General features: G+C 39.3%; 1 protein-coding gene across 7 annotated transcripts; it reads left to right on the top strand.

The window, feature by feature from the left end:
• The first annotated feature begins 34 nt into the window (after positions 1 to 34).
• Positions 35 to 26,374, top strand: LOC131545445 (tumor necrosis factor receptor superfamily member 14-like). 7 transcript variants are annotated; one of them, XM_058784261.1, is made up of 12 exons: positions 35 to 143; positions 278 to 478; positions 2,099 to 2,208; positions 5,089 to 5,144; positions 5,383 to 5,518; positions 22,235 to 22,480; positions 22,635 to 22,760; positions 23,009 to 23,164; positions 23,240 to 23,327; positions 23,402 to 23,574; positions 23,747 to 23,786; positions 23,964 to 26,374. In XM_058784261.1, the coding sequence occupies exons 6-11, from the start codon at positions 22,360 to 22,362 to the stop codon at positions 23,767 to 23,769; spliced, it is 687 nt and encodes a 228-aa protein (XP_058640244.1). In that variant the 5' UTR covers positions 35 to 143; positions 278 to 478; positions 2,099 to 2,208; positions 5,089 to 5,144; positions 5,383 to 5,518; positions 22,235 to 22,359; the 3' UTR covers positions 23,770 to 23,786; positions 23,964 to 26,374. The 7 variants fall into 7 exon arrangements, with proteins under 7 accessions (XP_058640244.1, XP_058640243.1, XP_058640246.1 ...); XM_058784260.1 differs by having other exon boundaries at positions 5,383 to 5,558; XM_058784263.1 differs by lacking the exon at positions 2,099 to 2,208 and having other exon boundaries at positions 5,383 to 5,558.

Raw genomic sequence — 26,374 nt, 5'->3', positions numbered from 1 at the left:
AGCGACGTCTTTTGAGGACGTGCCCACGACGTTTCTGGAACGTCAGCCAAGATTCTAAAAAATTGAACTTTACCGCGACGTCCTCACAACGTCGCCATAAAGTAATGTCGCGCTGACCAAAGGACGACGAGTTTACTGTCTCGGTATGCTGACTGTACAAGTGATTTAATGGATATTTCTCATCCTGTTAACCACACAAAACACAAGTCTTTGTGCTGTTTTTGTGTTCTGTTGATCATAATTTTTCAACACGTTTAATCCTGATTTTCTTTCACAGATGTGAGGTCATGGGGACTTTCTGAAACAAATCCAGGAACACATATTGTTCTGATACTGAATGTGGAAATCCCCCTACTGTAGCATCCATTGACCGCAGCTTGGCAAACATGTGAAAGCAATCTGAAAGCAAAACTGGACATGAATGACGACGCGAGAAATGCATACATTCTTTTTGTGAACTAACTAGGCTTTACCGATGGTAAGTTCTTATTATTTTTATGAGGCGGCGGTGCAAGGCTACTATAACTACACGCGCTTGCTGTCCGTATTAAGGCGGTCAAACAGGCTGTTGGCTATACAGTACAAATTTTCGTCACCTTGGAATTGTAAGGTTTCATCAGACATTTTTGTCAAAATTGACATTCTTATTCTGTGACAACTTCTTTAAGTTGTGCACATTTTGGGACTTTTTATTTTTATTTTTTAAATCTATCTACAATGGAATGCAAAACTTTGAATCTCAATATCTCAAAATCGCTCTAATTGCACCCGTAGCCTAATTCCAAGGTGGCTATTTCATCAGACTAGACTATACGCGTTAAGGCCGTTACACACTGAGCGTGATGCGAAAAAGGGAGGCGAATTGCTGAAGAACGCGAAACGATTGATCGCCTTAATTCACGCATGCACGCTAGGTGGCGCCGACCAGCATTGCATTTGTCCTCAGATATGTGTGGATTTAACATCGTCCGCTGCTCAATATAAACAGCATTAAATTAAGATAAATAAATTTGGTTCTACACCAGAAACACAGACTAAATAATGTAATGCTTACAAGAATATATCTTAAATAGAGATACAATTAGCATCAAGCTACACTTGAAAATGTATGTTATTATTAATGTATTTGCTTAAAACCCATATACCATCATCGAGTGCTTGTAATAACTTCCAGTTGTGATCAATAGTTGACTTTTATTCTATAATAGGCAGACATGCACTAGTACGGAGCCCTTTAAGGGACATGGTGGTGGGAAAAATTCGGGGTGAGTGGAAAAAAATTCAGGGTGGGAGGAAAAAATATTTTTCAAATGTTTTGTGTTCTCTCGCAAAACCATTTGAGTTTGGACAAACTCTTCTTCTTTACTTTACAGCTTGCAGTGGTTACAGCTCATATGTTCACAATGGAGCGGTTCATAAAGTTTTTATTTTGAACTTGGACTCAAGTATAAAGAAATATAGTCAGTGGTTAGTTCAAGGCACGATTTTGGGACATTCTAAAACACTTAATGTGGCTTAATGTTTTAAAACAGTGACATTGGAGGACCAAATTCGATAATGATAAAAGCTGATAAAATTATTAGGCTAATATTAATAACCTTATTAATGATATTACTAAGCAGAATAGCCCAGAATATGAATGCAACGGATTTGGTATTTTTAAATCACCATTTTCAGTCATTAGGCTACCTTAAGTGTTTTATGGGGGAGAAAAAGCTTACATGCAGGGCGTTGCATTCATATTCTGGGCTATTCTGCAAATATCTTTGCGAGAGAATGCAAATGTTTTAAGAGGGAACGCAAAGTTTCTTGAGGGAACGCAAAAGTTTTGCGAGAGAAAGCAAAACATTTGAAAAATATTTTTTCCTCCCACCCCGAATTTTTCCCACCATGTCCCTTAAAGGGCTCCGTACACTTGTGTGTTTAATAACGCTATAATTTGTCAACATCCTTTATTGTTATAAAAAAATACTATGAGCTGCATACAAAACACATACAGAAAATATATCGTCATAATCATGTCTTTGTCATGTATTTGCTTTCATATTTTATGTGTAGAAAAATGTTTCACTCTTTTTTTTTAATACGGAACATTTAGTCATTATGAAGACGATTTTATCCAACGCGACTTACAATTGGGGAATACATAAGCGATTCATCTTGAAGAGGCAATCAGACAAAGGAAGTGCTCGCAACACCAAGTCTCAGGTATTGTTCAAATAAGTACAAGCTAGGAAGGGAATGAATAAATAAAGATTTAAAAAAAAAAAAATTTTAAGTTTAGGATGAAGTCAAGTAGTGTCGAAAGAGTTTTCAGATGTTGCTTGAAGATTGACTGGGATCCAGCATTCCGGATAGGGGTGGGATGATCATTCCACCAGCCAGGAATGGTGAACGAGAATGTTCTAGAGAGTGATTTTGAGCCTCTCTGTGATGTACCACAAGGCGTCGCTCACTAGCAGATCTCAGACTTCTGGAGGGGATGTAGATTGTAATAGTGAGTGGAAGTAGGCGGGTGCTGAGCCTGTGGTTGTTCCATATGCAAGCATCAATGACTTTAACTTGATGCGAGCTGCAACTACATCTGCGGAAGATCTAGTTGAGCGTGCTCTTAGTCATAATAACACTCGCGCATCAGGAAGAAAACGGACAGGGCTCTCCAGATTCAGTGGAGATTTAATAGAAATTATATTAAGAACATGTGAAAATAAATCTGTTCTCAGATAGGCTACCAAAGATAACAAGAACTCGGCATTCACTCTCTCCTCTCTCGGAATACTCTGTGTTTGTTTACACTGGTTTTCGAAACAGCGCCACCACTCACACCCTTTTCTGCAACAGCGGCTGCTCCGGGCCAGAGCCATAGAGAGACAGAGTTGTGACAACGGAAGTTCAAAACGCTCGATCGTCACGTGATTCACGTAGACCTCAATAGTTCCAGGAAGTTCATAGCGGGCAATTGGAATGCATTGAGTTAGAGAGACAGAACTACGATTTTTGGTAATTAGTAGACAATACAATAATTTATTTACATTATTTAGAAAATAATTTATACGTAGTATATATAGCTGTATCAGTGTTGCTTTTAAAAGATAAAATCCGCGAATATTTGAGGATTAATGTGGTCAGCTATCCTTATACCTGCCATGTTAACATATTTTAGGCTGACGTTACCATGGTAAAAGTCCATGTTTGCTATATAAACGACATCATGGTCTTTTACCAAGGTAACTTCAGCCTCCCTGTAAATATAATTATGTGTGTGTGTTTTCAAACAACTTGTATGTTAGTCAAGTGCAATCACATCTTAATGTTCATTGTCGTTTTATTAATCTCATGGTGAATGTTAAGTTTGTTGTCTTTGAAAATTCATTCCAAATAAGTGAAGATATTTTAAGACTAAGTGGGAATTAATCTCTTTTAATGTTTTTGATTCTTGTGCACCCCTCCATTATTAATATATATATACACAGGTGCTGGTCATATAATTAGAATATCATCAAAAAGTTGATTTATTTCACTAATTCCATTCAAAAATTTAAACTTGTATATTATATTCATTCATTACACACAGACTGATATATTTCAAATGTTTATTTCTTTTAATTTTGATGATTAGAGCTTACAGCTCATGAAAGTCAAAAATCAGTATCTCAAAATATTAGAATATTTACATTTGAGTTTGAATAAATGACCATCCCTACAGTATAAATTCTGCGTATCTCTTGATCTTTGAAACCACAATAATGGGGAAGACTGCTGACTTGGCAATGATCCAGAAGACGAACATTGACACCCTCCACAAAGAGGGTAAGTCACAGAAGGGCATTATTGAAAGGTGTGGCTGTTTACAGAGTGCTGTATCAAAGCATATTAAATGCAAAGTTGACTGGAAGGAAGAATTTGTGTAGGAAAAGGTGCACAAGCAACAGGGATGACCGCAAGCTTGAGAATATAGTCAAGCAAAGCCGATTCAAACACTTGTGAGAGCTTCACAAGGAGAGAACTGAATCTGGAGTCAGTGCATCAAGAGTCACCATGCTCAGACGTCTTCAGGAAAAGGGCTAACCAGCCACTTCAGAACCAGAGACAACGTCAGAAGCATCTTACCTGGGCTGTGGAGAAAAAGAACTGGACTGTTGCTCAGTGGTCCAAAGTCCTCTTTTCAGATGAAAGTAAATTTTACATTTCATTTGGAAATCAAGGTCCCAGAGTCTGGAGGAAGAGTGGAGAGGCACAGAATCCATGTTGCTTGAAGTCCAGTATGACGTTTCCACAGTCAGTGATGATTTGGGCTGCCATGTCATCTGCTGGTGTTGGTCCACTGTGTTTTCTGATGTCCACAGTCAACGCAGCCATCTACCAGGAAATTTTAGAGCACTTCATGCTTCCTTCTGTTGACAAGCTTTATGGAGATGCTGATTTCATTTTCCAGCAGGACTTGGCACCTGCCCACACTGCCAAAGGTACCAAAAGCTGGTTCAATGACCATAGTGTTACTGTGCTTGATTGGCCAGCAAACTCGCCTGACCTGAACCCAAAAGAGAATCTATGGGGTATTGTCAAGAGGAAGATGAGAGACACCAGACCCAACAATGCAGATGAGCTGAAGGCCACTATCAGAGCAACCTGGGCTCTCATAACACCTGAGCAGTGCCACAGACTGATCGACTCCATGCCACGCCGCATTGCTGCAGTAATTCAGGCAAAGGAGCCCCAACTAAGTATTGAGTGCTGTACATGCTCATACTTTTCATTTTCATACTTTTCAGTTGGCCAAGATTTCTAAAAATCCTTTCTTTGTATTGGTCTTAAGTAATATTCTAATATTTTGAGATACTGATTTTTGACTTTCATGAGCTGTAAGCTCTAATCATCAAAATTAAAAGAAATAAACATTTGAAATATATCAGTCTGTGTGTAACGAATGAATATAATATACAAGTTTCACTTTTTGAATGGAATTAGTGAAATAAATCAACTTTTTGATGATATTCTAATTATATGACCAGCACCTGTATATATATATATATACATATAGTATATTCAAATTTAAAATAACTTAAAATATTTGTACCTTATTTACAGGGAGTCTTCAGGTGGTTCTGAGCCAGATAGAGAAGGAGAAAAACACAGGAGAAATGGTTAAGTGATGCTCCATCACATTTCAGTCCTGTGGCATCTGCTCCTTCAACACAGTGCTTCTACAGTAGCTAAGACATTTAAGTATAAAATACAGTAATACAGTACAGATTTATTGTGATTACTTATATAAAATAGTAGTGGTAGGCCTATATAATACATTTTTGGAAATTTAGCCTAGCATGATTCTGAAATGAAAACCGCTCGCCTATTTTAAACTTTTTTTTTATTCTCACTTAGGTCTATCAGCATCCTTTGCAATAAATCTAAATCTAACTTCCCAGCAGCAGAAATCAAGTTTAAACGCCTTAATTACTCAACGATGAATGAAACTGCCTGAAGAGAATGAATACCATCCTGTAAATCTACTAATTAAGTGAGGAATAATCTAATAATGATCCGTTTTAATGCACAAGGTAATTTGATTAGCTGTGCTGATAATATACAATTTTGTCCTATAAATGTCTTACCTTTTAAAAGTTCATTACAGCGGTCTCTTCTGCTGCGTCTCTATGGCGCTGATAGTATGAGAGCTAACTTCCGGGAACTATTGAGCGGCTCCATGATCCGCCATTGCTGTAAAAAAAACGGTCCATTGGAGTCAACGGAGTTGTCGCAACTCTCTGGGTGCGTCCGAAATCGCATACTTCCCTACTATATAGTATGCGAAAAACAGTATGCGAGGCGAGTAGTATGTCCGAATTCATAGTATTCGAAAATAGTAGGCGAAGTACCGGATGACCTACTACTTCCTTCCGAATTCTGTAGTAGGCATACGATGGACACTTTACTATCCCATGAGGCCGCGGGAGAGGCCGCGTCATATTCGAAAAATGGCGGAAAGCCGCGACGCGGCTGTCTCCAAGTGTAAAGTACCTCAGGGAAAAGCATTGTTGATGTTCATTGTGGTTAACTTGTACTTGTTTAACATCATCCAAGTAAACGGCTGACTTGTTGAGGGTTTAACAAACAGATGAAACGATTGTGTGAATTAGGTGTAAAAAGATATCTAATCATTACCGATCAGATGGAGTTAGGTTAACCTCAATGTAGTACATCAGCTTGTTAACGCTGCTTTCTTTAAATAGACGGTTTGTTAAGCGTTAAGAATTTAAATCATTAACGATGTTCGTGCAGTGAAGTGGGCTCTTTAAATTTTCGGGCTGTTGTGAAGACGCATGACACGTGACAACATCAAAATGGCAGATGTAGTACGTCCGAATTCCATTCATACTACCCTCATTCATACTATATAGAACGTACTTTTTTAACAGTCGAGTAGTACGTTCGAATTCAAATGTAGTATCTACACAAGTAGTATGCGATTTCGGACGCAGCCTCTCTCTCTAGGGCTCTGCTCTGGGCATGTGATCTAAGCTCAAATCTGATTGGACGGCCCATTTCATCGATTAGTGACAGGGGGAAAAAATCGACACAGGATGGAAAAAAATCCTTGCTTTTTCACACCGCAGCTGTGTACCAAAACTGAGTGCGCGCCCTTCCAAGACCGGATTTCAAGTGCGATTGGGTCACACCAGCACTACGAAGACTATCCCAATGTGAAGTGTACACACTCCGAAGTCCGTATTTGAAGTGCGATTGCGTCACAGCGTCACTTAATGCGTTTTCTCTGATCAGATAGCTGGGTGATTCTTAGACTATGTCACTTTTATGTTCTTCGGTCATATTTTTAAAAATACATATAATTTTGGACAAATTCCTCTTTCTTTGTCAAACTAACAATAAAACCACCTTAAAAACTTTTTACTACCTTTCTATTATGATTTTTTTCATATTTTTCAATCTCCTTATAGGTATCAAAATCACAGTTCACTCCTTGTCGCACACCCAGACTTTTAAACTTAAACATTGACAATACAATTTAAAAATGTGACTTATCTGGTAACTATTAATGTACCTGAATTAAGCACTAGTAAAATAATTAAAATACATTATAGTATTTAATGTGAGACCACCATCAATATTACTTTTTATACAAAATGTCGCACAGTATTGGTGTCATTTCCACCACAACACTGTAATGTCCCTTTAAAAAGTTTGTGTGAAAGATTGGTTAGGTGGTTTCTATGGAAATGTTCAGTGACATCAGAGCACATGTTGGACATGGAGGGAATTTAAATTTTCATCAACAACAAATGAAAAAAAATCAAGGTAAATATTGCTTGATCGGTTAATATATTTATTCTACGTCATTTCCAAACATGCTGTACCTTCAAGGGCGTTTTTAAAAGGCTAAAAATTTTAAGTTAAATAAGAGTATTATGCATACATAAAATGCTAAGTATTAATTCAAAGCTAATCAGTGAAGCTATCTTCCATTTTTTCACAAAAAACTACAGAAATGTAATTTCCACCACACTGCCCTCTGCGGTGGAAATGACATTTATGGTTACAAAGTACAATTGATATGTTTAATGACTTTGTGAATTGAGTTTAATGAGTGTGATGAGTTTAAGACTTTTTCTAAGAAATATCTCTACTGTTTCTCTACATTCATGTTAATTCATTGTCATTTCCACAACACCCTGTCATTTCCATGACCACACACATTTTAAAAAATATTTAAAAAGGTTCTCATATCACACATTAAAACTGTATCCACAATTTATGAGATCATGCTCTACTTAATATAAAAATGTAAGTTATATTTATTTTCTAATAAGCTCTTAATTAACCAATATTAAATTTTAGAGTGTGACAGGTGTACAGTTCAGCATTTGGTCCTTAGGGCAGTTAATTTATCTCATTGACAAATGTATAATTATTGTACATTGTGGAAAAACTGGTAAAACTTGTTACAAAAATGATCTTAGACAATTCTTGGCATAAGTTATTCTATTTTTAAATAACAGCTGTATATTGAGATGTGGTGGAAATGACATTTGTTCATTGCAGGTTGGAAAAAATGTAAAATATTAACAATTTCTCTTAATCTAAGTTTGTCCTCTTACAGACCTTAGAACTAGACAAATTATTTAAACTTATGAGACTGTTATGTGACTTTTGTCAAGTTTTTTTTATTCAACTTCACAAGACTAAAAGTGCCCCTAGTTGCCCACCTATCCGATTCTGAAAAGACTCCAGGGCTGCATTTACCGAAACTACGCTACATCGTTCTTAAGGCCTTTCCACACTGAGCGCGAAAAAGCGGAACGAATATTGGATGCGATGAGGCGCTGAAATAAAATTCCTATGAATGCTTCCACATAGACCGCAAACATTCGCACACCGAAAGTGCGAATGTTTTTTTTTTTCAACCAGTCTGACAAATCTTTTCAGTTTCGCAAAGCGAAAACACGGGCCGTCCAATAAGATTTGAGCTAGAGCAACTGCTGTTACCAAAATGGTCGACGTGGTGGCGCTAAAAGCTCAGAAGACTGTATTGAGCACGAACGTAAAAACACAGAAGTAGAGGACTTTCAACCAACATACAAAGAATATGTCGAGAATGTTGTTGTTGTCTGAACATTGAGAACTTTTTGACCGTTTTTAAAAAATCGAGTGAAATATTTTTCTACACATGACATATGAAAGCTGCAGTGATGCGTGGACTTTACCAATTAGGGATTGGCTCTTTTGCTCAGAAGGCGGGGCTTCGTTCGATTGAGCGGCCATACTGAGTGTTGCATTTTTCCCCTTTTTTAAGTGTAGCTTGATGCTAATTGTAACTCTAATTATATTATAGGATATTCTTGTAAGCATTAAAGATATTTGTGTTTCAGGTGTAGAACCAAACTTTATTTATCTAAATTTAATGCTGTATATTGAGCAGGGGACGATGTTAAATCCATATACGAGATACATATCTGAAGAAAAATACATTGTTGGTCTGTACCTTATATGGTATATATAAAAAAATAAATAAATACAATAAAATAAAATAAAACAAAAAGCACGATCCTTAGAAGCTGTGTACCATTAGGCTGACTACCATGTGCTCATATACTGATCTTCAAGCTAGAGTGAACATTATTGGATTGGTTCGACATTGCATTGAAATTTAAGATTTTAGATAATCTGCCTACACCATTGAAATGATGTTAAACTTTACAATCAAAATGTTTAATAGCGCTTTGTCTCCAGACTTGACTGTAATGCAAACACTGACACTTCAAACCAAATCAACATTTAAAAAAACTACAACTACTTTGACAAAATATAGTCTTTAATAATGTCTAAATATATGCACCTAAATGAAAAACCAAATGCAAAGTAACTATGTCTGAATCAAATATTCACAGAAACCATGAAATACACAGTAATGTTGATATTTTTATATGGTTATACATCCATCTAGTGGTTTCACATGGCATTACAGATGGTAAATGCATAATTTAGGGGTAAATATTTAGTACAGTAAAATCTCCTTTAATGTTAAAGGAAAAACAAAAATCTGCCATCAACCCTGATCAGGAGACATGGTGAAATGATGCATAGTAGTGCAGATACTTTCAGTAACATCAAGATTACAAACTAATATCATATGGTCTGCTGAAGAGGAGGAGGATGATTAGGATAAATAGAGTGAATACACAGAAATGTCATTTCCTAATATTAGCTCGAAATTCAGAATGAACACATGGTAGTCAGCCTAATGGTAGCCTACACAGCTTATAAAGGATCATGCTTTTTTTGTTTTATTATTTTATTTTATTGTATTATTAATTGATTTTTTTTATATGTATCTGTGCATTAAAAATACCATTCCTACAATAAGAATGACGCTGAGTCAAATTAAGATAAAGATGAGTACCAACGTCTGGATTGTTTATTGAACCAATCAGATAAGAGTAAATCGAGAGTCAGACAGAGCCTCATTTGATTGGCTGAAAGAAGAAGGTCCCGCCTTCCACACGCGCTTGCAAATCTGAAATCAGTGAGAGAATCGTGCCAAAACTGCAAGCGCAAAGACGCAGACGTACATAGCGGGTTATTTTGGGAACATTTTGCTCTATGCACACAAGAAGTCGTTTAGACAGTTGCAACGATTTTTTTTCTACACACACATATTGGTTTTAGGTGGTCAATCTGATTTGCAGTTCTTGATACGGTTGTTTTCACTCGCAAAACACTGGACACAGGCTTGCAATACTTTTGGCTGTATTTGGGCGAAACAACAGTGCCAAAAGTGTAAGCGTGGAAAAATGGAAGTCAGAAGAATACAGACCATATTTATTTTGCCTTAGCATGAAGTTGCAGTTTCACAATACATGATATACACTTACATGATATACACTAACAAAAAAACAGTAAAAGGCTGCAAATCTTTTTTTTCTTACGCTTGAAATGCAATTTGCACCTTTACAAATCTTTTCTTGCGAATGCAAAATTAATTTATGCTTGCTATCTTATGTACACTTTCACAAATCTTACCCTGCGCATGCAAATCTTTTTGACGTCATTTTACCTTGGTACGTTTCACACTGAGCGCGATGCGAAAAAGCGAGGCGAATGCTTTCACACCGAGTGCGAAACGATTGTTCGCCGCCTGCTAATTCATGCCTGCACACTAGGTGGCGCCGACCAGCAATGTATTTTTCCTCACGTAGACTATGTATCTCGTATATGGCTTTTCCATCGTCCACTGCTAAATATGCAGCATTGAATTAAGATAAATAACTCTCGGTTCTTCATCAGAAACACAAACTATCCATATCACTTGCAAGAAAAATATAATTAGAGGTACAATTAGCATCAAGCTACATTTCAAAATGTATGTAATTAATTGAGTCATTGAGTCATCATGACTCCATTCATCAAAGTGCTTGTAATAACTTCTGATTGTGATCTAAAATGGATTTTGATTCTATAATAGGCAGACATGCACTCTTTGTATGTTATAATGGACTGAACGCTACCTGCTTGTCATTTGAAAAACATATACAGAAAATATATTGTATGAATATAAATATAAATATATCTCTATGTTCAGACACCAACGACAACAACATCTCGACATCCATATTCTTTGTATGTTGGTTGAAAGTCCTCTTCAGTGTTTTTACGCTCGTGCTCAATACAGTCTTCTGAGCTTTTAGCTTCGACCTTTTGGGTAACAGCAGTTGATTTGGCCACGTCCAAATCTTATTGGACGGCCAATGTTTTCGCTTTGCGAAATTGAAAAGATTCGTCAGACTGGTTAAAAAAAAAACATTTGCATTTTCAGTGCGCGAATGTTCGGTGGTCTATGGAGCATCCATAGGAATCTGTTTTTTATTCCGCGTCCGATTTTCTTTTCGCTTTTTCTTGCTCAGTGTGGAAAGGCCTTAAAGGCCCTAGGCTATATTAACCTGTACCTTATCGTTAATACGTATTTCCCGAAACATTCTTAGTTCAGTATACAATCTGTAAGTCATACTTTCGTAAGTTTGATCTGGACTACTCTTACCAGTGATAGGAGTATTCTTCAGCGACAGGAGAGCAAGGTGATGATCCACCCCTGATTGTTCCGCTTTTTTCAGGACATGTTTGACAGTTTTGATTGTTCTTTCCGCCAACCCGTTTGATTGAGGATAGGCTGGACTTGAGTGTGTCAGCTTAATCCCCCACTCCGCAGCAAACGTCTTCATTTCATAGCTAGCGAAGGGTACATGATCACACACTAGCTCTTTAGGAATGCCATGCCTTGCATACACTGCTTTCATCTTTTCAATCACTGTGTACGCTGTCTTGTCTTTGATATTCATCACCTCTGGAAACTTTGACATGTAATCGACAATCAGTAGAAATGACTGACCTCTGATTTCAAAGATGTCGGCAGCTACTTTTAACCAGGGGAGCTCTGGGATTTCATGAGAGATGAGTGGCTCTTCTGGTTCCTGGGCTGGAACTGTTGGCATATAGGACACATCTCAAACATCTGTTCTATGTGTTTGGTCATTCCAGGCCAATACAGAAATTTTCTGGCATGTGCTTTTGTGCGCTGCATTCCTTGGTGTGAGACATGTAGTTTCTGCAACATCTCTGTTCTCATTGACTCAGGAATCAAAATTCTACCTGATACCAGCAATATGCCATCTTGCACAGCCACAGTGTGTCGGACAGGCCAGAACTGATGAATTGAGGGATTGAGTTTCTTTCTATGTGTCGGCCATCCTGTTTTTTTCATATTCACAAGCAACTGGAGTGTACTGTCTCTTGCGGTAGCATCCGTAAGCTGCTTCAGCATTTCTTCACTGAGAGCCTCTGTTGCTTCAAGTGAATATACGACTCTTTCATCATTGAGATCATCTGTACTTGTGTGTTGGCCTTCAGCGACAGCACGTGACAGTGTATCAGCAATTAACATGTCCTTACCAGGCGTGTATTGGACAATGAGGTCATATTTCTGTAGCTGTAAGAGCATACGTTGGAGTCTCGCTGGTGCTTTGCTCAGTGGCTTCTTGAAGATAGCCTCCAATGGCTTATGGTCTGATTGGACATTCACACTGCTTCCGTACACATACTGATGGAACTTTTTGGTCGAAAAGACAATCGCCAGTAGCTCCTTTTCAATCTGGGCGTAGTTCTTTTCTTTATCCGTTAAAGCCCTGGACGCATATGCTATTGGTTGCCCCTCCTGCAGCAGACATGATCCTAAGCCATCTTTGGATGCGTCAGTTTGTATGGTGAGTGCTGTGTTGGGGTCATAGTACCTGAGAACTGGTGAGTTTGTCAGTGCTGTTTTGAGTGCAGATAGTGCTTTGGTCGTGTTCTGGTTGCCACTGGAATGCAATGTCCTTTCTCAACAGCTGTCTGAGAGGAACCGTGAAGGATGCCTCACCTGGAATAAATGGCGCAAGATATCTTATCATGCCCAAGAGGTGCTGCAGTGCTTGTTTGTCCATGGGTGCTGGCATGCTCACTACTGCCTGTATCTTGCCGTCATCTGCTTTCACACCCTGTGGAGTTATCACATGGCCCATGAAATGTACATTGTTCACCTTGAACTGGATCTTGTCGGGGTTGAATTTCACATTGTGTTTTTTTGCTCTCTCCATAATTTTAGCAACAATGACATCATGTTCTCGTTCTGTGGCAGCTGCGACAATCATATCATCCGCTACAATGTGTACACCGTCTATATCTCCGAACACTTCGTTATTGTACTGCTGGAAAACCTCACTAGCAGACTTGACACCAAATGGCAGACGTTTGAATCTGTATCTACCCCATGGCGTGTTGAACATGCATAGCAGGGAGGATTCCGTGTCAAGTTTGACTTGCCAGTAGCCATCCTTTTCATCAAAGATGGAGAAAATTTTCTTTCCAGCAAGCTTACACAGGAAGATCTTCAGTTGTCGGAATAGAGAAGTGTTGACGAAGAACAGCTTTATTTAGGTCCCGAGGATCCAGGCACACTCGTAATGACCCATTCTTTTTTTCAGTGACAACAAGGCTGTTGACCCAATGAGTGGGCTGGGTGACTGGCGCTATAACGTCTGCTTGCAACAGCTGCTCCAGTGTGTCCTTCAGTTTGCCCAGGTACTGCTAAGGGAATTTTTCTGCAGCCATGTATGACTGGGATTGCTTTCGGATCGACATGGATATGATGTTCACCCGGAAACTGACTGAGCCCTTCAAAAACTGTTGGATGTTGTGCTATCAGCTCCTCTTTGGAGGTAGAATGCTTGATTACAACAGTCTCGACTCTTTTCAGCAGTTGCATCGGTTCACATGCTTCCTTACCAAGTATTGGAATGGACGAGTGTCTAGTGATGTAAAAGGGTAAGCTAACTTGCACATTGGGTGTGACACACTGAAGGTTTGCCACATCTTCTGGCTTTAATTTAGTTCCACCATACGCCACCAGCACAGTCGAAGTCGGTTGCAATAACAGTGTTTTGTGCAGAGACTGATAAATGTCGAGAGGTATAATATTGGCTTCAGCCCCAGAGTCCAGTTTGAACTTCACTGTCACATTTCCAATGTCTACATCGGTGTACCATGCTTTCTATATAGAGCTGCAGGTCTGTTTCAATTCAACTGATCCGATGAATAATGAATCAACAGTGACATTTCTATTATAGGCTTTGTGTCTTTTTGTTCAGACATGCACACTGAGGCAAAGTGATTACGTTTTCCACAGGCATGACATGTTGCACCAAAGGCTGGACACTGTCTTGGAAGGTTCACACTTTTTGCAGATGAAGGAATCTGATTTGTGCTGTTGAGATGATGGTCTTTCATATCTCTTGTTCTGTTTTGCATCTTTTTTCTTCTTTTTAATGGTGTGAACAGTTTTACTCTGCTCTCCCATTGCTTGGATCTGTGTTTTTGCTGCCTCTGCTGCTCTACAAATGTCCAGTCTTTTCAAGGGTCAGGTTTGTTTCTCTTAAGAGCCTCTCCTTTAAACGCTGATCACTGATACTGAACACAATCTTGTCTCTTATCATGTCCGATTCCGTTGAGCCAAATTCACAGTCCTTACTCCTTTGTTTTAGTTCTGTGACGTACTTATCGATGGTAATCGAATCAGGCATGGGGTAAGCCCAGAACTGGTGCCTTTCGAAAACAACATTCTTTCTCGGTAAGCAATACTTCTCCAATGCAGTTACTATATCTTGCATTGTTTCATTCTCCTCTTCTGGCTCAATAGACAGTGAATTGTATACTTCTAAGGCCTCCTCTCCTAAAGCATGAAGGAGAATGGCGATTTTTACCTTTTCACTTTTTGAGTCTGATCCTGAAGCAGTCATATAAATGTTAAAGTGCTATATCCATCTTCTACAGTTTTCACCTGTATTCCCCGACAGGACTAATAGAGGTGGTAATCTGAACTGATCCATGTTTATTTTCCACTATTCCAGACTCACTTCAGTCAGGATGCGCTCCCTTTCTTTGTCGAGTCTCGGTGCTGTCAAACGCAGGCTCGAGTATTCTGACACCATGTAGTGTTTCTTCACGTGCAGTGTATCCCATGGATTACGTACACGGAGAGTTATATCTCAGAACTGAATGTTTATTAATACAGAACACAAGCAGCTCCTGCTGCTAAAACCACTCGTGCAAGTCACAGTCTCACCCTGACCCGACAACCCCTGCAGACAACCCAAGGTTGACTAGTGGAGTCAATATGCAATTACATCATAAATGCATATAACACTACACCACAGGCGCCGTCCGCCGGACCTGTATATTGTATAGACCAGGGTTCCTCAAATCTTACCCTGAAGGTCCAATCCACTGCAGAGTTTAGCTCCAACCCTGATCAAACTCACCTGTCTGTGATTTTCTAATGATCCTGAAGACGTTGATTAGCATGTTCAGGTGTGTTTGATTAGGGTTACAGCTAAACTCTGCAGGAAAGTGGATCCCGAGGTCCAGATTTGAGGAGCCCTGGTATAGACTATGTGTGCTGAAACTTTAGGGAAAAAAAATCATAATAAAAAATGTATTTCAAATTATTTCAAAATTCAAATTCAGCAGCTTTTACATCTTGTTGGTTTGCCGAGACAAATTCAACTGCTGGCGGCTCTCCTCTTTCTCTCTATTTCTGCACAATAGCTGTTGATTATATGTTTTTTCCTGTTGCATTTTATTGAGTAGGTCATCCAGTAACAGAAATTAGTGATTTACATCAAAATGTGATGCGGCTGCTGAGCAATCAACCCTGGTTGTGGAGTAAATTAAGGCACTATGGAAAATAGATTATGATAAAATAAATGACCCATTCAAAGGCCAGTACTGCCAGTTAGTGATATAGGCTACGTTTGGGCTTGAGGTTGCGGGTTCAAAATGATATAAAATATACAGGGTTGGATTTAGTTTGCAATTTGGATTATTTTTTTAATCAACCGATTCAGCACCATTGCCCTGGACAGCACCTGGTAACGTCGCACATAAGATTAGATTAGATTCAACTTTATTGTCATTACACAAGTACAGGTACAGGGCAACGAAATGCAGTTAACCCAAGATGGCGGCACGAGTACATCGCGAGGCTCTGGGTCTCTCCAGATTTTGCAATTTTGTGGTATTTTTCTTACTCATCTCGGGCCTGTTCGTGCAGAACAGTTGTGCCTTTACATCGTACACCCGTTGTGAGCTTTTGGATATCGGTTTGCGAATTTCCGACACTTTTATGGACAATCTTCGACTCCTTCCTGAGATCGCTATGACACCCGAGGCTATGCACCCTACCCGGCCGGGCGGAAGTGCTCGCAGGCGGCGTCGAGATCGTAAACAAAGGCGGGGGAAGCGCGGAGGACTAAGAGCTAAGCTAAGGCTAACACCACACCGGCTCTCTTTACCCAGCATTTTCCTTGCCAATGTACGGTCGCTAGTGAACAAAATGGAGGAGATTCGACTCAGCATCACACATAGCAAGACACTTTTGAACTGTAATCTTCACGGAAACCTGGTTAAACAGTGGAATACCGGACACCGCTATTGAGCTAGCGGGACGCCACACACTCCGGGCGGATAGAACATTAGATGGCTCCGGTAAGACCAGAGGTGGTGGATTGTGCATTTACATTAACAAAGCTTGGTGCACAAACTCTGCTATTGTTGGGAGTCATTGTTCAGCTAACCTTGAGTTTCTCATGGTTAAATGTAGACCGTTTTATCTACCGCGGGAGTTCACTTCCACCATTATAACTGCAGCCTATATTCCCCCGGATGCTGATGCCAAGCTTGCTATGAAAGAACTTCACGCAGCCATCAGTAAACAACAGACTGATCACCGGAAGCGGCTTTTATTGTTGCAGGTGACTTTAATCACTCAAACTTAAAGTCAGTGCTACCCAAGTTTCACCAGCATGTTTCCTGTCACACCAGAGGAAACAAAACCTTAGACCATGTTTACACAAACATGGCTGGAGCTACGTTGCGACACCCCTCCCCCACCTGGGACAGTCAGATCACCTTTCTTTGTTCCTCACCCCCAAATATGCACCCCTCATCAACCGTGTGAAGCCATCAGTGAAGACCATCAAGGTGTGGCCTGCGGGGGCAGATTCCACACTCCAGGAAAGGTTTCTACACACAGACTGGAGTATGTTTGCTTCTCAAGCCACCAGTGGCGCTCACACAGACATTGACTCTTACACCTCCTCTGTATTGGATCATATCAATATCACCATTGACAGTGTTACAACCCAGAAACAGATCACCACATATCCAAATCAGAAGCCTTGGATGAACAAGGAAGTGCGACTCCTGTTGAAGTCACGCAACACTGCCTTCAGATCAGGAGATGCACAAGCCTACAGCACATCCAGAGCAAACCTGAAGAGGGGCATCAAAAGGCCAAGCACTGCTACAAGCTAAAGATAGAGGGACACTTTTCCAACTCTGACCCTCGGCGCATGTGGCAGGGCATTCAGGCCATCAGTGACTACAAACCCACCCACTCCACCCCGCAGCCACTGATGTCAACTTCCTGAACGAGCTAAATTACTTTTATGCTCGCTTTGAAAGAGACAACAGAGAAACTGCCACCAAGCTCAATCCCTCAGCTGACCACCCACCAATCATACTCTCCTCCACAGATGTCTGCAAGGCACTGAGCCGGATCAGCGCACAAGGCTGCTGGACCAGACAACATCCCTGGTCGTGTTCTCAGGGCATGTGCGGAGCAGCTCGCTGGGGTTTTACAGACATTTTCAACCTGTCTCTTGCCCAAGCAGCCGTACCAACATGCTTTAAATGCACTTCCATTGTGCCAGTGCCAAAACACTCTAGTCCGAGGTGCCCTAATGACTACCGCCCTGTAGCACTCACACCCATCGTCATGAAGTGCTTTGAGCGACTGGTCCTGGAACACCTAAAAGACTCTCTACCATCCACATTGGACTCACACCAGTTTGCCTACCGTAGCAATAGGAGCACAGAGGACGCAGTTTCCATGGCACTGCACTCTGTGCTCACTCACCTGGACAATAAGAACACTTATGCACGTATGCTGTTTGTTGACTTCAGCTCAGCATTCAACACTGTCATCCCAACCAAGTTAATAGCCAAACTTGGAGACCTGGGCATCAATACCTCAATGTGTAACTGGATTTTGGACTTCCTGACCAACAGACCCCAGAATGTTCGATCAGGATTCACCTGCTCCACATCCATCACACTTAACACTGGTGTACCACAGGGCTGTGTGCTAAGCCCGTTTCTCTACTCCCTCTTCACCTCCGACTGCAAGCCTGTGTATGGATCTAATTCCATCGTCAAGTTTGCAGACGACACCACAGTGATTGGCCTCATCAGTAACAACGATGAGACTGCCTATAGGGAGGAGATCCAGCACCTGGCCACATGGTGCACTGAAAATAACCTGCTCCACAACACCACCAAAACGAAGGAGCTCATCGTGGACTTCAAGAAGGAGTCAAGAGGCACACACGACACCATCCACATCAATGGAATGGCTGTTGAGCGTGTCTCCAGTTTCAAGTTCCTGGGGATCCACATCTCGGCGGACATGGAAAACCAACACCTCCAGCCTGGTCAAGAAGGCTCACCAGCACCTCTTCTTTCTGAGGACACTGAGGAAGAATCAGCTCTCCTCTGCTATCCTGGTGAACTTCTATCGCTGCGCAATAAAGCATCCTGACCAACTGTGTCACAGTATGGTATGGGAGCTGCTCTGTTGCGAGCGCAAGGCACTGCAGCGGTGGTGAAAACTGCCCAGCGCATCACAGGGACTCCACTACCTGCCATCGAACACATCCAGAGGAAACGCTGTCTGCATCGAGCTCGCAGCATCCTTAAGGACTCCTCTCACCCAGCCCACAGACTGTTTTCTCTCCTGCCCTCCGGTAGGCGTTTCAGGTGCCTCCGGACCAGGACCAGCAGACTAAAGAACAGTTTCTTCCCCAGAGCTGTCTCTTTACTGAACTCTAACCCCCGTTGATCCACTTCCTCATATATTATTAATTCTTCTCTCCTACCTCACATCTGCCTTATTTGCACTACTGAATGTAAATTTTTATTACAGTAATAACTGTTTACTTTTGTATCTTGCACTACCATACCTAAATCGGACTATGATCATTTGCACTGCCGACTGTTGTTTACATTATCAATGTTTACATTAACATTTTGCACCGTATGTCTAATTGTAATATGCAATCACTTCCACTGCACTTCCACTGCACTTAATATAAGAATGTATATCTTAAGCAACCTCCTAAGGCATGGGTCATCCAACTTGCCTCAACACACCTACCTGGAAGTTTCAAGTATACCTAGTAAGAGCTTGATTAGCTGCTTCAGGTGTGTTTGATTAGGGTTGGAGCTAAACTCTGCAGGGACACCGGCCCTCCAGGACCGAACTTGGTGACCCCTGTCCTAAGATATAGTTCGGGGGAACACGCCTAGAAAAGGTAGTTAAGGCATACCTTTAGAGACTTCATAGCGCGCCAAAGGCCAACGTCATCAGGAAACGCAGCCATTATCTTTTTCCGTGCATACAGGCTACATTTAAAAAGACATTGAGTAAGGCATGGAGCTTAAATAAAAAAGAAGAACTCTGCCTGAATTTGTCACGTTCACCAATTACTGAAACATACAATACATTTTTTACAGAACTATATTTTTTACTGTTCAATGAAAACTGCTGTCTGCAGCATGCCATTTGGGGTGCAACTGTTCCTTTAAAAAATAAAGCCAATAGTACTGAGGGGGAGGGGTTAACAACCACCCAACTTTCTTTTTTATTGCATTTTTCCTTGACAGGACAGTAGAGATATGACAGGAAGTGAGTGAGAGAGAGAGAGAGATGGGGGGTGGGAACAGGAAAGGTCCGCAAGGCGGGATTCGATCTCAGGACACCCAAAGCAACCCAAGTTCGAACCCGCCTTTTGCTGAACTTTTTTTTATCCCGTTTCAAATCTCATATCACATCAGAAAGGCATTTTTTTTTCAATAAAAATGAAGGAAATAATCAAAAAGTTGAATCAGGTGTGTTAGATAAGGGAGACATACAAAATGTGCAGGGCTAGGGGTCCTACAGGACACGTTTGAGAACCACTGTTCTAAAGGTTAGGCCTGTTGTTTTATTAAAGGGGTCACCAGATGCAAAATTCACATTTACATGGTGTTTGAACATAAATGTGTGTTGGCAGTGTGTGTACACAACCACTCTATAATTATAAAAATCCACCCAGTGTTTTTTTTTTTGAAATCCCCAAAAATAATAACCCCTTTCTCAGATCAAGCCATTCACCGATTCTGGCCACATCCACACGAAGCCAGAGCTTTCCCTATCCAATATTTTTGTTTCTTCGTTCTTTCGTTAACACGGCGTCTTCTCAAGAAATATCTGAAACTGACTCAAAACGATGTAGTATACATGCCAGACCAGTATGTGGCACTGTATTTCTGCCACAGAGATACACTAAAAACAGAGAAGAAGATTTGAAGCATGCACATAAACCTTGTGCACCGTATACAAACCCAACACAAAAACAAGACGAACATGGAACTATTTATTAATATGCGTTCATGTTTGTTAATAAAAATACAGCCATTCATTGTTTGTTCATGTTGTTGTTGCTGTTACGTGACATAGCGGTGTCTGACTAGGGTCGAGACGTGGGGTGATGACAATCATTTCACAAAATATACGGATTGGCTGTACACATGAAAGTGCAAGTCTGTCGTTTTCAGCTTTACATTTACATTTACATTTATGCATTTGGCAGACGCTTTTTATCCAAAGCGACTTACATTGCATTCAAGTTACAGTTTTTTTTTTACATTTTATCAGCTCTTGTCCATTTTGGGACCCAGTTTCAAAAAATAGCAGTTTCAGGTTCCCAAAACGCCAGATCTTTATGGATGAAATGCTGATACGATACAATTTTTTTTAACGTATACAGCTAAATGCGTCTCTGTGTGGAAGGGGCACTAAGACAATGGCCCATCACCCCAGGGAAGAGAGGGGCAGGGTGAGCAGAGCTCATTAGCATTTAAACATGCATTTGGACATGCACCAAAACGGCATGCTGTGAACAGAGCTGTTTTTAACAAGGTAAAAAGGGTGTAGTTTTAAGAAGTTTGAACCAAAGTATGCTATAGACTTTTCATGAAGAACCTAAAGAATCATACCAACTTGTGGAAAATGGGCATCCAATGTCTCCTTTAAAATTTGGATAGCCTGTTAATATAAAATTCCATACATTATCAGAGCTTGGTAGACATAATTATTATTTTTAGACATTATTAGACAGATGAATTAATGAGTTATAATTAATGTTAGACCCTATTTATTAATTTATTATTTATATTAATCATAAATAAATATAAATAATAAATAATCATGTCATACACAATTTGGCATTTTAAAAAAGTTTTAAAAAATGCTAAATTATTTAGATAAAAAATAAATTACATAATAATGTAGTCCTAATTTAAGCAAATTAATTAAAAAAAATTAAATTCCCATCCAGGTAACAGCTGCAGAACTGTCAAACAAAAAGGCTAATAATAATTAATAATGATAAATAATCAAATTTAAAATAATATTAATGTGTTCTGTTGCAAGCTTACATACTTGTGTTATGGGTGCGTGGTTGTAGACAAATCAAATGAAGGTCATGAGAATGAAGTAGCATCAACACACATATCCATTTATTAACGTTTAGCTCAGACAAAGACAAGGGGAAAACTGAGGATTTATAATGGGACGAGAACAAAAGAGCAAACAAGATAATACAAATCAGGTGGGGACAATGAACGATGAATAACTAATAAGAACCGGAACTAAACCAAATAAGGGAAAACAGGAACTTAGAAGGGCAGACACGTGACAACTTGAGCATGTTGTCTCTTTTTTTTTTTTTTTTTGAGCTATGAGTTCCTCATTGATTATTTGTGTCCTTTTTTTTTTTTTTTTTGGCAGGGTGTCGTAAATGGGTGTCCATTATTTTACTATTATACTCTAACTTTGTAGGATAATGGACCTCAAGGGCCAGAGTTGAGAACCACTTCTAGTTACATAAAAACCATATTCTAAATTTTTATACACTGTTTCAATTTTATTTTTACTTTAGAATTTGTTCCCATAGTTGAACCTGCAAGAACATTGTGCAGAGGTGATCTGAATCTTGAACATGTCTCTCTCTCTCCCTCTCTTTATTCCTAGAAATTTAAGGCACCCATCAGACCATGCAACTAATGTGAAAACTGTGCAGTACCAATGACGTGACAAATGTTTCCTCAGCACTCATATTAACACATTAAGCAAACTCTACTGAGATTTGTGTTACCATGATCATTTTCAGCATTACTGTTCTTCTTGCGATTGTTCCTTTTAATGAACTTTGTGCTTGTGGATGTGCACGTGCTGAATATGAGATAGACAATCAGTGCTGCCCCATGTGTGCTCCTGGTAAGACTGCCATAAAAAAGTCTATACTGTATGTACAAATTTAATAATTAATTAACTATGAAAAGGACTTTGAAATACCTCTCCTTAAAATAATACAAACATTATTCCTATATCAAGTAGGCCTATCTCAAACAGACATGTACTGCATCTGTAGGGAACCATGTTCACTGGCACTGCAGAGATGATACCAGCACAACTTGTGTTCCATGCCCTGAATTCACTTTTAGTGATGAACCGAATGGCCTCATGAAATGCTTTCCCTGTACTGTTTGTCATGCAAGTGAGTGTTTCCACATGATATCTGTTCATCTAAAAATTTGTTACAGATTTTGTTTAGCATAAACTAGCTTGGTGATGAAGAATCATGTCTGTTAATACAAATGATTAGTTGCTCCAGTGAACATGTCCCTTAAATTAATATAATGTATATTGCATCAGATGCAACTGTAGTGTATATGTATATAAAATGTATGTGCTAAAAAAAACATGTAATCGAATGCATGATTGTTTTTACTGGTTCATTTCCAGCCCGAGGTTTAAGAGTGAATAAAGCATGTACTCCGTCATCAGATAGTGTTTGTGGGCCACTGGAGAGATTCTACTGCACTGACAAAATGAAAGGCAGCTGCATTTCAGCTGTGCAACATTCTGAATGTAGCCCTGGACAATATATCAAACAAGCAGGTAAATGATAAAAATCTATGATATAAATGGACAGTGCATAAGACACTTTTTACATACTGTTGACTGTCTCTGCAGGTACTGGCTCCACAGATACTGTATGTGCTGACTGTACAGGTGACACATATTCAAATGGATCGTTCTCATCCTGTTTACCACACACAAAGTAAGTGCTCGCTTATGCTGTTTATGTGTACTGTTGGTCATCATTTTTCATCTTATCCTGGTTTTCATTAACAGATGTGAGGACATGGGACTTACTGAAACAAATCCAGGAACATATTCTTCTGATACTGAATGTGGAAATCCCCATACTGCTGTAACAATCATTTCGCTTAGTGTTGTAGTTATTTTAATATTAAGTGTTTTCACAGTTATACTTATTCTGAAAAAGAAACCATCTCACAAATCTGGTAAGAATTATTTAATTTGATAATCTTATATTATAAGTTAAATTACTAATAATTTTCTCTTCCTTCTGTTCACACAGGAATACAGATTAAAAAATTCACATTAAAGATAAAGAAATAAAACAAATATTTACCAAGTTTTAAATAAAATGTGTTTATTTGTTTTTGTTGAAAGGAAACAGAAAAGTACTTAAATGAAAAAGCCAGTTCAAAAGGTGAGAGTAAAATAAGTCATATAGATATAGACACATCCATGCCAGCTAATGTACAAGATGAGACACTTCAATGGCATAATATTAGATCTTAATTCTGAAATAATATTTTGACTGAGTTAGCAATGCAAAACATTATTACAAGCTGAAAAGTAATGCTTTCCTTCACTGTGTTTTCAGTTGTTGCTGGCCGAAAGAATATTGAGGCAGGCAGACTGGAAGAACAAGCCCTAACAACAGTTTCGACTCGATCCGCATGAAGGAGTTTTCATGTCTGAAGTCCAGCAGCTACCTCAACAAAAACCCTTTGAAACAAACTGAGAGGCACTTAGGATTTTCTTTTGAAGTATTGTATGTTCCAAGCCTCAAAGAAAAATGTAGCAGCAATATGAATGAGCTAACATAACCATATTACAAAACTGTATATTGTATATCTCAACCCATTCTCACTCCCAAGGCGTCAAAAACTGAAGCATGGTCAAACGCCTTTCGCGTCACTATGAAGACGCCAAAAGTGCCCCTAGGCGTCAGTATATGACAAAATAGGATCTCCATTGCTAAAAATGAACTTTGGCAAAAGGAATCTTTCCGGCTCTGACTGCATTGGTTTAGCTTATGGGGCTGTCACGTGATGAACGAACGACTCAAGCCCGAAGGCTTGTCAGATAAGAGGTGAGGTGAGCTAATCAAGACCCAGGTAAACAATGAATTAATCTTTTCTGTTTCTTATAGCATTATAGTTTGTATTGTTTGTAGTGTGATCAACGTTTGCATAAGTAGTAGATGTGTTAGGGAAGTAGCACGTAACATTTTAATTATATTTTGCTAAAATGAACGAAATGACTCGAAAAAAGATTCGTTCATTTTGCTGAACGAGACTCAAAGGTCCGAGTCAGTAAAATGATCCGAACTTCCCATCACTACATCTCATTCAAAAAGATACTCCCGTCCCGTAGCATAACGCAATTGGTCACGAGACACAGAAGAGCCAATAGCCTGTCAAAACAGCATAACGTAATCGGTCACGAGACACACAAGAGCCAATAGCAGGTATATGGGAGGGAGAAAAAAAAAAAAAAAGTGCAAAAAATTCAATAATTAAACACTGTTTGGTTTGTATCAGACACTTGCACATAACATATGAAAATCAAGCTCAAATGGAGTTAACTGTTTTTGACCAGAGAATGACGGAGATGGAGTGTTTTGTCTGTCATTAGAATGGCTGTAACTGTTATTTGAAGCAGCAAGTGCATTGCATTATATACTTTCATCAACTTTTACAGGTTATATAACTTTGATTGTAGCTATATGGACGCTTAGTTTTTTCTTGATGTTTAATACACTTGGCCAAAATCTCAAATTAAGCGCTTATGCACAGGATATTAAAACGTAGCCTACACAAGTATATAGACGGCAAATAACTAATTCTTCTCCACTCTTCAAACACACAAAAACATTATCCTTTACAGACATAGTGTTTGAGTAAAGAAAACGCTGTACTATTCAAACATCAATTATTTATTTACTCTTGCATTACGAAAAAGCAGAGATCCGTCTCCTCCAGGCTGTGCGCGGCGAGTCAATCTGAATGGAGGCGGGGTGAAGTTACGAGGTCTCGCTGAGAGCTCGATGATCCAATGGCGTTACGAAGTTTTACTGACAAGTTATTTTAGTGCTTATCATTGGTTAACTATTTTTAAAACACTCCGATTTAAAATAATAAAAACAAATTATAATCGACTCAAGTTTGGATAATTTTTCACAGCACCTGACTGGGCTAGGGTATGGCAACTGCCATACGCAAACGCCGCCCCTGCTCGGAAGACTTGGAATATTAATATTTTTGAATAAATTATGACGGTAGTTGTATCTGCCTGTTATATCTTGTGTTTTATTGACAAATGGTAGATTTAGGGGCAGGGGTTGGGATATGTGCTCATAATGTGTAAATAATGTAATATAAATAAAACTGTTGTGGCCGATTTGATTGCACAGATACTATTTAAACTAAACTGAGCTAGACAATGACATCTCTGAATTCAATAATGAAATGCCTTTAACTGAAAATTGAGTGTTTAATCTTATCATTATACATTACTGACACTCTATCCTCCAATTTGATACTGTTAAGTGCTTTGACACAATCTGTATTGTAAAAGCGCTATATAAATAAAGGTGACTTGACTTGACTTGTTTACATTGGGGAAAAAAAAAAAAAAAAATCACACCCCAACATATATGCAATAATGGCAATGTTATTACCCAATATATAATTTAATTATGACGATAAAATTCCCAGTATGGCGTCGGCATATTGACGCTAAGGGTTTCCGATTTAAAACAACGGAGGACCCTGCAAGTCGAAAAATGACGCTAAGGGGTACCTTGAGCGTCAAAAAGCGACGCCAAGTGGTCCTGACCAAGCTTCAATATGTGACGAGTTGGGTGTGAGAATGGGTTGTATATCTGCATTATTCACTTTCTAAAACACTTTTTTAAAGAAAAGGAATGTTAAATTATAGTTTTGTGTCAATAAATATTTTTATAGATTCATTGAAGTATTGTAATAAACCTCTCTTTATGTTTTCTTA

Source organism: Onychostoma macrolepis, chromosome 08, assembly GCF_012432095.1.
Source record: "Onychostoma macrolepis isolate SWU-2019 chromosome 08, ASM1243209v1, whole genome shotgun sequence".
NCBI lineage: Eukaryota > Metazoa > Chordata > Actinopteri > Cypriniformes > Cyprinidae > Onychostoma > Onychostoma macrolepis.
This window is presented reverse-complemented; position numbering and strand designations above follow the sequence as displayed.

Bases quoted from the DNA above. Each gene is read 5' to 3' on its own strand.
- LOC131545445 (XM_058784259.1), top strand. From the start codon at position 22,360: ATGATCATTTTCAGCATTACTGTTCTTCTTGCGATTGTTCCTTTTAAT. The intron at 23,165-23,239 runs GTAAATGATAAA...CTGTCTCTGCAG, and splicing joins ACAATATATCAAACAAGCAG to GTACTGGCTCCACAGATACT. The intron at 23,328-23,401 runs GTAAGTGCTCGC...TTTCATTAACAG, and splicing joins TCCTGTTTACCACACACAAA to ATGTGAGGACATGGGACTTA.